At 41.5% G+C, this 13,531-nt stretch overlaps 1 protein-coding gene across 1 annotated transcript; it reads right to left on the bottom strand.

The window, feature by feature from the left end:
* Positions 1-6,010: 6,010 nt before the first annotated feature.
* Positions 6,011-13,507, bottom strand: LOC145496117 (YTH domain-containing family protein 3-like). The gene is made up of 5 exons (XM_081475751.1): positions 13,385-13,507; positions 13,237-13,261; positions 13,061-13,140; positions 11,388-12,857; positions 6,011-9,856 (listed from the first exon to the last, which is right to left on the bottom strand). The coding sequence occupies exons 1-5, from the start codon at positions 13,403-13,405 to the stop codon at positions 9,821-9,823; spliced, it is 1,632 nt and encodes a 543-aa protein (XP_081331877.1). The 5' UTR covers positions 13,406-13,507; the 3' UTR covers positions 6,011-9,820.
* Between the last annotated feature and the right edge of the window lie 24 nt (positions 13,508-13,531).

Here is a 13,531-nt window from a genome sequence, read left to right as displayed (position 1 = left end):
CCGCGCGTGTTGTGAAAAATATTTGAAGGATAATAAACGCCCTAATAGATATGGCGTTACTACGATTATCAGTTGAGGCCCGGTGTCACAGTGATATGTGTATCCCCTCCAAAATGGCGGCCGGTGATAAGTGTATCCCCCCGCTCCCCTCTACTTGAAATAGCAATATCCTCTTTGAAAGCGCTCTCGTCGTCCGGTCGCTTACTGGACGAACGACTAACCCAAACAGACCTTAAACACAAATCTCAATGACTAACCCAAAAAGACTTTAAACACAAATCTCAATTTTTGTACTTGAAAAAGCTCACGTATCTGCTGCTGGAATTATGTTGTTGATCCTAACTGGTTCTCTGCGAGCAGGATATAATGAATTTAAAGTTGAACACCAAATGGATGGGATCTAGATATATTTCAATTTGAGTTTCACGGCACGGGATTTCCTGGACGATATTAATTGCGCGGTGCATTCTCACCCCTCGAGTAACGCATTCGACTTGTTAAAGGGAAATCTCATAAGCTGGGCTATCATCAGGAAGAAAAAGCAAAAAATGATTTTGCGTTAAAGAAACTCGCTTATACAGTCCTGTTTCTCATAAATCGAAGGCATATTTTGTTGTCTTTTAATATTTTTAGCGACGACTTCAAGCTTCATGCATGACTGCTCACGCAACGACTTCAAGCTTCATGCATGACTGGTCATGCCACTCGATTTTAAGCTAATCACGATTCCCGTTATATCAAAAATAAATTGCAGTAATTTATGCATTGGCTTCGACACATGAGGAGAACGCCGTATGAATCAGCTGCCGCTCCAACGTCGCAAAGTGCGACAGACCCTGCCGAATTAAATGTTGTTTGCGGCACCAAACCTAACCTGCCGAACTGATTCAAACGCCGCTCTTCTGTCGTATTTAACTCATCAGTTAGGTTCGGCGCATGAATGGAGCGGCGTTTGGAACGGGCCTGAGTAAGGCACGGCGAAAGTTTGGTCACCAGGTTTTAACGTGAAAATCGTGTTGTTGTCACGGGCAACTGGCTCCGTTTCCAGCGGCAACTTGTCGGCCTTTGACGTCATAAGGGACCTTAAGCAAACCACGTCACCAAACAAAAGGTTTAATGAGCAAAACAGCTGTGCACGGCGTTATAAATCTTTGTACGTTTCTTTGCCGTCCTCTGCAAAAAACAACAACGCGAAATGTCTAAGTTCTGTGTATTTTGGAGAACGTAAACGGGAGTGGCTAATTTTTTTGTATTTTCATTTGGAATTGAACGCTAGCGTTACATATTTAGGTTGAGCAAGTTCTGAGGCAAGTAGGCCCACTAAACAGATCTAGACATCTGCGAAATTCGAAGATAAGATATAAATTCATTTTTTTACTAGACGTCGTCCTTGGCGTCGCCGTCGTCGTTGCTTAAGCTCCCTACTGGCAGCAAAGCGCTCGAAGTTGTAGGCGACGCGACAGGCGACGCACGTCCGTTGATATTGTTACCAATGGAAACGAGATAAGTTGCCTGTGACATCGACAACACCGCAATTTTAAGGCCAAAAGTTCGTCACTTAACTTCCGTCGCGCTTTACTCAACTGATAATCGCAGTAAGTCAAACGGCAAACGGAAAAAATGAAATTTTTGTCGTCTGTCTTCAGCTGTCTGTACAGTAGAGTGAAAAATATTTGTATTTGCAGTGAATAGTACGACACATTTTTCTACTTTCGTGTGATTTATTTGAGGACTAGAAGAAAGAATTAAAAAAGGGTAATCTTTGCCGTTTGTCGTCTAGACTACGAGTAGTCCCTCTTTCGCTTAGTCCGTCGTGCGTGACGCGAAAGAAAACCGCGAGAAAAAAATGGCCGCGCGAACTCTTGGGGGCGAGACGCGTGCCTCCCGCCCCCAGGAGTTCGCGCGGCCATTTTTTTCTCGCCACTTTCTTCCGCGTCACACACAACGGACTAAGCGAAAGAGGGATTACTTGTAGTCTATTTGCCATCTGCCGTGAACAGTTATAACAATGGGATGACAGGCACACACAACTCCTCTCCACATGTAATAGCCTCGTTGAAAGTTTTGCTCGAACGAGTATATCTTCAAGGATCCGCCCCTTTTGTATGCTACGTTGGGGGGATCTTTGAACATTTCGGTAAGCAATAATCCTGTGTTTTTAGGAGGACATTTCACCAGAGTAGAGCCGTTAGAGGTCATAGGTCTTTGTGGTTTCCGCTGCGTATCCTGGCCTGCGTAGCAGCCGTTTCCTTTCCTTTTCCAAAACAAGCACGCGAAGGACGAAAACTGCGAGCGAGTGCGAAAATAAGGATCAGGGGGAGGGGGTGAGGGGCGTGAACATCTACATTTGCGTTACCAGAACGAACGAACTGGAAGGACAAAAAGCTCAGATGAAATTGATGCAAGAAACATAAGAACGTCTCTCTAAGGAAGACTTATACATCTATTTATCGAAAGAAGACCTTTACCAGCCTGTACACAAAATGGGACTCCTTCACACCTAGGAAATACAAAGTAAACCTCATCCGAACTCTCACTTTTCGTTGTTTCCACATCTGTTCGTCACCTTCTCTTTTGCGCTCTTGTTTGAATGAGGAAGTTGTTGTGACAAAATGGATACCCTGCGGGTGTTATCAATTACAACATTAATGATGTTCTGAACAGGGAGCAACGCAAACCGATGAATCCAACCACCACAGTCCCTAAAAAGGAAACAATCTTAGTTCTACCTTATTTAGGGGTACAAAGCAAAATTGTTACCAAAACACTGAAGACCTATATTAATAAGTTTTATGGCTGCATTAATCTTAGGGTTATTTTCCAAAGCGCTTATCGCATTAAGTCTTTATTTCCCTACAAATTGATGAGATCAACCGTTCCCAACTGTCAAAAGTTGTGTATAAGGCTAGTTGTTGGGACTGCCAGGATTTCTACATTGGAAAAACAAAACGTAGATTGCATGACAGAAAAACTGAACATTTTAAATCGATCACGAGTAGCTGTCATGCTCCTGCTATTGCAGACCACGTCACGTCAACTGGTCACGACTTCAAATGGCCGGGGACCACTTTGATATATTAGCAAAAGGTCGAACAGATACACATTGCAAGATATATAAGACTCTGCTAATAAGGGAATTAAAACCCGCCCTAAATGATAATGTAAGCAGCGAAAAGCTTTATCTTTATTAGTTTGCATTGTTTATATGCAAATTTTTCTCAGCTTCTGTCATTGTTATTGTTAATTAGTTACTTATTTTAAGATCCCCCTATCGTAGCATACAAAAGGGGCAGATCCTTAAAAATATACTCGTTCGAGCAAAACTTTCAAAGCAGCTATTACACGTGGATAGGAGCTGTGTCGGCCTGTCACCCAATTGTTACCGTTGTTCGGTGGCAAACGTATGTCGTTCTTCCACGAAATTTTTCTTTGCATATATATTAAACTCGGAGGACGAAAAAGAAACGAGTTCTCCTCAATGCTTCTCGCAATTGCTATTTTGGAGATCACACAGTTTCCGTAGCAACGATGGAATGCAATAAGTGAACAGAGTGGAAGTAACTCCTTCTAAAAATAGACAGATGCACGAAAGGGTTGAGTCCAAGGGTTTTGGAGGCTCCAAGTGATTCGCCACTGGTTCTATATGAAGTATTTGGGTTGAGGGGGTGGTCACGGGATTTTAAATAGTTGCTACAATCGCAGACAGTACTGTTTCGGCCTTCTGGGCCTCATCAGTGCAGTGCTGAAGGATGGAGGCTAAGCTTAAAAAGCCGCCCCAAATACTACACATGTGGTAGTATCTAAGCCATTACCAGAGTGCTCAAACTAGCGAGCTAGTGAACATACGCAATTGGAGTCTATATGTGTCATGTAAGAATTTGTACTTTTAATAGGGGAGAAAACAATTTCAAGCCACCCCCAAAACAGGATGTTGGTACTTCTTAGAGGTTCTTTTCAAAATTTCCGACGAGCATCCCCGAGCACCCCCCGGGTGTAAATGGTCTATAAGTCTGCGCAGTAGATGCGAGCATGGTAAACAATCGAATTGGCGGCCATACTCCAGCTAATAAGTTAACCGAGACATGCAGCCTTGGTTTACAGCGTACATCTTTGATATTGGACATCCATGTTATGGTCAATTGACACCTGCCAAAACTAGGTTTCTGCTGACAGTAGTTTCAGGCCTCATTTGAACTTTTGTCAATTTTATTTATTTATTTATTTATTTATTTATTTATTTATTCATTTACTTTACTTGTAGGCGAAATGTTGATTAAACACAACACTTATTCCAGTTGCGCTTGTAAGAATGATATCATGTTCTTGAAGCCAACTTACCGTTACGCGCCCCGTTGGCTTTCTACCATCTCATATTCAGTGCGCACTCGTGGAATAATTCGAATAATACTATCCGGTTTATAGCTAGTGATAAGGTAAGCTTTAGTTTTCAACAGAAGAGTTTAACTGGAGGCTAGCTTCTACTGAACATTTTTACGTATACACTTTTGTTTCTGTTTCTTTTTATTCTCCACTGTGATAGCCTGCGAACGCAGACGTATTTCCGGCTGTCACTTGGTTCCGCCGAAAAATAACGTTTGCGAACCCGAGCCAGGAAACGATTTCTGTGACGTAATGAGTTTTATTTCTCCTTGGCCAATAAGATTCCATGATAGAATGAAACTCGAGTGCTCCTCGCAACGAATACCTCGCGCAGTAGTTCTGGGGTTATTTGATCTAAACTGTAATTGGCTTGGAATTCCTACGTCACAGAAATCGTTTTCTGGCTCGGGTTCGCAGACGTTATTTTTCGGCGGAACCAAGTGACAGCTAGAAATACGTCTGCGTTCGCAGGCTATCACTGTGAAGGCTTCAGTTTATTTACGTCCTCCAGTGAACGTACCTCCCAGTGGTACAGTTCTACCAAACAACAGCCACCAGCCTAACAAAGAGGATTCCAGGCCTTTTTTAAAAGACGCCTTTAAAGACATCTTTTTATTGTCTACAATTATCCATTGTAGTACAGTAGACCTGATCTGGTTGCTCTGTATAAACCTGCCTTCCCTAACCTGTTATTCTGCGGTCCGCCCTATAATACAACGCGCCGAGACATTCTCACAGTCGATATCATCAAAGGTTACGAGTGTCCAGGTAGAGCAATACGGCAATATCCGGGACATAAGGGATATTTTTACATCAGCGATGACGTCATACTAAAATATTGGAACTTCCGGGATTTTGACCCGGGGAAAGTTTTGGGAATCATGCCATATTAGATTCAGATCAGTAAACAAACCTCCAAGCACCCCGTGGTATTGGTGGAACACCACGTACCCCTTAACCCCAGAACGAAACGAGAACATTGCACGTCTTCCTGGATACTAAACTCCAGGAAATGTAGGGGATCCTCGGGTGAGTGATAGCAGGTTTTTCTAGTATCTTTATTTTCCACATAACGAGTATTACTTCATTCATCCGTTTAAACCTCATCGGGAAGGTCTTGATAGCAAGTTTAATTTGGTTATTATGAAGTTTATATTTATACGTAAAATCAAAGCACTCACTAAGTGCAAGCCGACGGTCTCTTAAAGAAGCTACGTCACGATTTGCGCATCTTGTAGATTCTTTAAGCACTGCCATAGAACCCCAGCTATTTCATCGGGTTCAAAGCCTTAAAGATGCATTGATGGCTGAATTCGTAATGAACACCCTAAGTGAGCCTAAATTCCGTGATTTACACCCTAGGGCGAAACGGCGAGTATCCTTGGCCTTTTCACATGGGAGAGGAGGCTATTTTATCGTGTTATTGCTTTCTAGGTTTCCCACTCTTTCTCTTAGGTGTGAACAAGTACACTCCAATTTGCTCGCACCCTTGTTTCTATGCATGCGACAAACTAGCAACCCTAAAAGGCACAAGTCATGAACAGAGCATTCTCGTCCCCATAGCCCTTTTCGCTGCTCTTAACCGTCGGGGCCTTGGCACGAGAATCGATTCTCGTGCCAAGGCCCCGCCGGCTAAGAGAAGAGAAAAGGGCTAGGGGGTCGAGAATGAGAACAGAGTTATCTGAGAACTCGTTCCCAGTGCGCACGCCTCCTTTGACCAGCCCTGGTTAAGAGGGATGAGGACTCTGAGAAAAAGATTGGCTGCTATGCGATGGACTATTGGTTTGCTCTGTTGGGTGCTAAGAGAGTTATTATTCCTATCAATTTCCGCAAATAGTTAATATAGGGGAGGGGAATAGTCCCCTCTGTTAACTATGATCTGTAAAAGGACGATTTGTAAAACATGAATGTAGAAATATCGAATATTGAATGGAGCGCTCTCTGACAAATTTTTTAGAAAGTTTGCTGTGGTTAAAATTTACCTTTGGTTGAAAAAATTTTCCAGCAGTCCGATTGATTTTTACTTTTTCATTCTCATCATATTCTAGGCTAAAAATAATTTTACTAATATATGCGAAATATTTTATTATCACTTATAAACTTAAAAATGATCTCAGTGAGATCAAAATCTAATCCCTCGTTTTTAAAGTGCACCTAACCCCCAAATTTTTTTTTCGCTAAAACAAATCTAGACTTTATTTGAAGCATTTGGGCGAAAAAATTTTTGAATTTGGTTGAATCCTCGATTTTCTATGCCCTTTCAAAGTCGCGATTAAGTGTTTCACGACCGCGTTTTAGGGAGTCTGGGGCGGCGGTACCTGATGACGTCTACCCAGGAACCAAACACAATAGCGCCTCAGTCAACTCACTGTATTTGCTCGAGAAAATAGAATGCAAAACTAATCGTTCCGATATATTTTGGGACTAAAACGTCCAAGTTTTGTCTCAGAATCATTTCTTTTTCGTCACTGGAGTCAGAGTTAAGTTTCGATTCGGAAGGCTCCGAAATAAACTTCGATCGAGCACGTTCGACAACTCTGAACTCACTGCTTAGAGCTTTGAGAGCAATTTACAATATTTCAAGCGACGACGGGGAAGACGTCTTTGCGGACGAGCTGCTTGTATATTAGGAATGGAAAGCTAGATACGAAGTGGAGGAGCAGGCAAACGAACAGCAGGAAAGAAAACTCAAGGACTGCTTTGGATGGTAATTTCGTCAACTAAACATAAGATTCCCACGCGTGTTTATAGCCCGTTTACATTTGTCCTTACCGAGAATGTATTTTGTCAAGGTTCTGTTAAATCCAGTTTGTGTTTTACTTTCAGTTGAATGCTTCATGTTTATAAGAGCGACGTACGTGTTGCAGTTTTCGAGACTTGATGACCTCCAAAACATTGGCTTCGATCGATTGAAAATCGTATTGTTTGGACCTGTATTTTTGAAGCTGCGGGAAGCAAGGCGGAAGGAAACATTTCATACAATTACCGATTTCACATTGTCACACGTTTTAAGTCATAACTCCAAATAACCAATGTAAATTGTTCTCAAAGTTTGCAGTGAAATTCGTCGGATAAGCGAAAAGGATGTGTTCTCTAAGCGGTCCGCAGATGTTACGCAGTCATATTTTCGACACTATTGCACAGAATCTTTGTCACACTGCTGATTTCCAAACCTTCGAAAAACTCCGTGAGTCTAACAATTTTGTTATCATGTAATTCTAGAGGATTAATCTTCGACTTTCATCTAAATCGAAAGAGAAATAAGTGTTGGTTAGCGGCGTACAGTTGCGATCTATTTACATATCAGTATAACGCTTCTTGATCATGACCGGATCACACAACTTTGCCGGTTATGTTACAAATACTGCGGGATTGGAAGATATAGGTTGTCGGTGGTATTTCTACAAATTGCTGGTTAGCTTTAAGCAGAAAATTTATGAAAATAGCGTTCGAAAGTCTGCGGAACAAATTCCAGTGAGAGTTCTTCAATGGTTCTCACAGATTCAGTTCGCTTGTTTCGGTTCGACAAAATCAACCATCGTTTACGTCTTTATTGCACCATTAGCCGATCATCGTCAGTAAATTGTACAGTATATCTTTCTTTAAATCTGGAATATTGCTGCAACAGCCGATAGCACCTCTGGAAGGCGTTTCTGCGCACTTTTAGAATGTGTATTGCACCATCCTGAAGGAAATGAGAGGAAATGAGAGGAAATGAGATATCCAACCTTCCTGGGTAGACGTCACAAGAGCCGCTGGACCCATTCTCCTCAAACTCGGTCGTGAAACAAAATGGCGGTGTTTTGGAGCTATTTTCGAGATTTCGTCGTGGCACAGAAAATCGAGGATTTATCGGAATCCAAAAATTTTTCCGCAGAACTATTTCAAATAATAAGTAGATTCGTTCTAGCGAAAAACTTTTTGGGGTTAGGTGCACTTTAACCTAAAATGTGTTTCAAAGAAACTACTCATCATATTCACTGCCATAATCTGAAACAAAGGGGACTAAATAAAACTGGTTTGAAGAAGTTTTAACCAAAAATAAATTCAAACCACAACCTCTAAGCCATCCACTGAATAAAGATAACCCTGCAAATGTCTACTATTTCCTAACATGTGGAAAAGGTCAAAGTAATTGTGGATAGTTGTAGTATACAAGCTAAGATCTTATGACTAGTTACTTTTACTTTACGGCTAACTCCATGAGCTGGAGAGATGCCGAACCCTGCACTGTGATTGGCTATGCTAGCAGGCAAGATACTGCCATCTTGCCCTGCTCTGGATTACCCGCTGTGTCACACAAGAAAATAGTATTATTTTTCATATAATAAAGCCTTTATTGACCAAGCTTGGTTGATCAAGATGGCTGGATATTGGCCTCATTCTTTTATTGCATTTATGGACCTCGATTCTGTCTTGGTACATAACCACGCAAAAATAAAACTTGGCCAATATCCAGCCATCTTGACCTCTCCCCAGGTCAGTAACCCATATGTATTCACCAAGAGCAAGGTCTTTGTGGGAAAATCTCAAACCGACGTCTTGCTATATGGAGTCATGCCCCAAGCCTTAGCGAGGTCAATGCAACAAGACCAAAGTTTGAGATTGTCCCGTAAAGACCAAACGTTTCAGGCTTACAAGTACTTTATTATATGGCATTGTTTGGGCAAAGATGATTAAACAGGAAGTGGTCAAGTAACACAACAAAAGTTGGTTGAAGTTGTGATGACTTCAGACACTTAGTTTTTCGTCTTGAAATTTTAATCCATCAAGGTTATAAAATTTGCTCTCAGAATGTTCATTGTATTAAATGCAATGGTTTCAAATTATCATTTGATCTCTTTTTGCATAGGGTATGACATTAACAACAATTTATAATTTCCGTGGGTATTACGGCAGAATCCCGCCTTTGAAATAGTCATCCAGAGCATGCGATCTATTGCGTACAATAGCTTTGCACATGCAGTAAATAGTAGTACTCGAAGATTGAGAAGGCCAGAAATAAAAGAACAGAAAATCAAGTTTTCTGTAGACGTCAACCACAAGAGCAAAGACAATATCATAGTGAAGTTGTTTATTGTGAAAGGAACCCCTCCTAAAATAAACACCATATGGCAGCTATACACAGGTGTCAGTGGTACACTACACCAACCAGACTTCAATCTACTCGAGCTCAACCACTAATGTTTTATCGATTTGATTCTAAGCATTTTCAAGTAGCAAAAGATTGTTGCTGTTTCCCAGTACATATAACTAGTTTGTACGGACGATGTTACTCTAACGTCAAGATTATACAAATACGAAATCACTGTTTGAATGACGGGCATCCTTCAAACAGTGATTTTCTGTAGGTTCCTTCACCCAACTTGTCATGAGTAATATAAAGTCAAAGATCAATTGTTCTGCACAGGAAGGATAAGCTGAGGCTTGCAGCTGTCACTCATGGTGCCTTAACACCAACCACTTTCTTGCCTCCCTGTGAAAAATAAAACAATGTTTCTCAAATTGATGTTTTCTCTGGCTGTAATGTACAGTTCCAGATAATACCCATACCTCGCCCATGGAAGGGATTTTTTCCAAGACCCCCCACCCCTCTGGAAATTCCAATTAAACTTGATACATTTCTTTACATGTTTTGGTCTTAGAGAATCCCCCACCCCCAGGAAATTCCAATCTCTTCTGTGGGGGGAGTATCAATATTCTCTGGTGCTGCACAAATTACATTTACAAAGAACGGGAATTCTTCATGATTACTTCAGCACTAACACCTGTAGATTAAGTCTCTTCCACACTACGCCAAAGAATTTGAAAACGGAAGTTTCAAACTACGTGTAAACGCATCAAATATTTTCTGTCCACACTATGCCAGAAGAATTTTAAACTCAACAATCGTCAGTCATTTGGCATTTGTGTTTGAGTGAAACTCAAGTAGAGGAGTATCACAATTATCGTAACGTTATAGTTTTTGAAAAGCTCTGTTTTTAAAATGTTTTCCGTCCACACTAAAACGCAAAGCTGATGTTTTCAAATTTCTCTGGTTTGTAGAGCGTTTTCAAAAAGCTCAGTTTTCGTGACAGATTAGTGTTCACGGAGGGCCTAACTGGACAAATAAAGCTCCATTTTCAAATTCCTCTGGCATAGGGTGGACAGGGCCTTACTACCGAGCTCAAAATGGAAATTCTCCTCATGATAGCTATACATTTCATGTAATGCTGGTTCTGAGAATTTGGTGTTATATCAAGGTAATATCCCATTGTTGAGGATTTTCTTTATTCTTGTCAGCTTTCCGCTTAACTCTTTGTTCATATTATAAGGAGAAACCTACATCATCTACATCATAGATCTTCCATGGGAATTAAAGGGCAATCGAAAATTTAAAAATTTAGCTCAAATTAAAGCACTGTTTAGTCTGAAAAACAGAGAAGGTTGAAGCTGCAGTTAATGGATACACCCTTCCAGTCAGATCAGAAGACAAAAGAAAGTGATGAAGATGTGTTGAACCATTCAAATGAAAGCTATCAAGCAGTGCTTTCATGTGGTACTGTTTATTATGCTGTACAAGGTGGTTCTAACTTAAAGTCTGTTGATGAAACCCTAGTGTATGACCATTCAAATGAAAGTTGCTGAGCAATGGTATATGGTATTATATGCCTGACATTTTGTTTAGTGAGTACCTCTTGCTAACTGAGTTAAAGATTTGTACTGTAATCAACAAACCACGTTTTTTCCCTTCTGATTAATTTATGGCTCAAGTGCAAAGTGTGCAGATCATAAAAACAGACAGAGGGAAACAAGGTTCTGTAACTTACAATACTGGCCAAAATGACGAGGTTAGCAGAATACTTTTTATAACTCTAAAATGTGTCTAACAGGTTCGGAAAAATTAACAATTATTTCAAGTCACAGTGAATGACCTCCAATGATTGACATATGTCAAAAGCAGAACAAGCCAATTCAAATTTGTTGCTAAGTCCTTACTTATTCACTGAGAATGTAATTGCTCTTACCTTTTTGAATTCCTCATCCTGTCGTTTCTCGTAATGGCCAAAGTCATCAAAGATTGAGGTCTGGTGCTTGTAAGAGTGAATGATCTTCAGCACCTGTTTCCCCTTTTCAGGAGGCACTTCCTGAGTGTCGCGAGAATTGGTGACTGGTTTGTTGTCATTGTTCTCCAAGCGAATGTGACGCAACGCATTATTTGGTACATCCTTCACATAGAACCATTTCACTTCAAACTTGCCCTTCCATTTATCCTGAGACCAAATTCCAGTCTCAATCTCCAAATCGACTTCAGACATCATCATTGCAATACCACAGAAATGACCACTTCCATTCACACTGAAAAGAAGGTAAATGGGAGCCTTAGCGCCCTGTTGCTCTTTAAAAGCCTCGTTCAATCGCCTGTTGCCATGCTCCGTGCTTGTCCACACGCTGTATTTGATTGAACGATGAATATCGTCCTCACTGTAGCTTTTGATAATGAAAAAGCGGGCATTTTTCTGAACAAGACTGAATTCCTTTGGGTTGTAGCAGTTCTTGGCCTTCAATTTATCAAGAATTGGAACTGACTCGGATGGAGTAACCAGTGTATTTGAAGGTCCTGGATTTCCAGACATACCTCCTGCAGGATTGGGTCGTGGCCTTGTGCCACGACCAATAGCAGGCTTGTTGGCCCCCGATTTAACAGCATTGCCCCATGCTCCAGACTCAGTTTTAGAAGACATAACAGCTGGTTGTGAGGTCATAGGAGGAGGCACTTTTGGTTTTGGTGGAGGCAGTTTTGGCTTGGGTTTAGCTGGTTGACTGGCAATTGCAGCCCAAGACTTTGGTTTAGTCTCAGAAGCAGTAACAGTTGACGCACTAGTTACTGAAGACAACTTGCTTTGATCATTCAGTCCTTCATTTCCTTTGTCATCCACTCCAAGGGCCAAACTAGATAGTGCATTCTCCACATTTCCTGCAGAACCAAATTCTTTTCCTTTCAATGAGTCAATCTCGACCCCAATTGGATTTAACGCTCCATGTTCAGAAGTCGGAGGAGGTGGTGGTTGGTAAAAATTAGGCAGCATTGGTGGCCCCTGGGATTGTTCACCCCACGAAATATCTGTTGAAGTTCCGGGAAAATACAATGCTGGGGGTCCCTGTGAGTTGTGACTCAAACTGCTTAAATAAGCGTTTGTAGAGACGGCGACTCCTGCATTGTGATTAAACATCTGATCCTGCAAAAGCTGTTCACCGTTTCCAACAGCACTGAAGCCCGAAGACGGAAATAGCGTGTTCGGGTTCAGCGAAGGCACGCCGGTCGACCAAGTGCCGTCGCTAATTCCAGCCGCATTCAGATAAGGGAAAGGCATTGGAGGCAGTCCAGTGTTCGATCCAGTGCTTGTGCTCGGATAAAAAGGTGGAAGATATGTGTCCGTTAGTTGGTTCGGCAAGCTCGTGGCGGCTTGTTGAGAATTTAACTGCTTGTCGTTGCCCTGAACACGAATAAAGGTAATCGTGGAAGAAGAGCGATCCGCCATAAGAGCGCCGTGATGTTGTCAAGAGAGAGGAAATTAAAGAAAACACGGCAACAGTTAGGAATCATTCTCGATAAAGAAACGTCACGAGATAAATTGTGATAAAAACGCGAAGGATCGAAGAGAAACGAAATCGAAAGCAAATATTCGACAAAACTCACCTGTTTCGTTCCCGGATGTAGGTATCGGTCGATGTCTTCGCCCGCCACATTTTGTAATTCACCATTTTTGTTCACGTACCCTGCAACACATTTACGAAATAGGTATCAAAAAATGATTACTTGATGAATCGACTGTTTTCCCAGTAAAAGGATGTCGTAAAAAGTCAATGGCGTACCTTTGCCAGTGTGATCCTTGGGTCGCTGCGCACACACACACGAGGAACGAATTCAGGAATGCAGAGGAAATTAGAATGAAATTAGTCGTTGTTGCCTTCCCCGGCGTTTAATCGGCGTAAAAGAAACACAGATAAACAAAAAACGTACCTGTTCGATAGTCGCTGACATGCCCCACAGGAATTTCAAAGTCTACGACAATAAAAACTCCACAAATGACGGCTCCTTCGCACCACGTCGTTTAGATTATGAAGGGATAGAGAACAAAAGAAAATGGCCGCTCCTTCAGTAGTTCGT

The sequence above is a fragment of the Orbicella franksi genome, chromosome 8, assembly GCF_964199315.1.
Source record: "Orbicella franksi chromosome 8, jaOrbFran1.1, whole genome shotgun sequence".
In the NCBI taxonomy this organism is placed as follows: domain Eukaryota; kingdom Metazoa; phylum Cnidaria; class Anthozoa; order Scleractinia; family Merulinidae; genus Orbicella; species Orbicella franksi.
This window is presented reverse-complemented; position numbering and strand designations above follow the sequence as displayed.

Bases quoted from the DNA above. Each gene is read 5' to 3' on its own strand.
- LOC145496117 (XM_081475751.1), bottom strand. From the start codon at position 13,405: ATGTCAGCGACTATCGAACAG. The intron at 13,262-13,384 runs GTACGTTTTTTG...GTGTGTGCGCAG, and splicing joins TGTCAGCGACTATCGAACAG to CGACCCAAGGATCACACTGG. The intron at 12,858-13,060 runs GTGAGTTTTGTC...ATTCGTGTTCAG, and splicing joins TACATCCGGGAACGAAACAG to GGCAACGACAAGCAGTTAAA.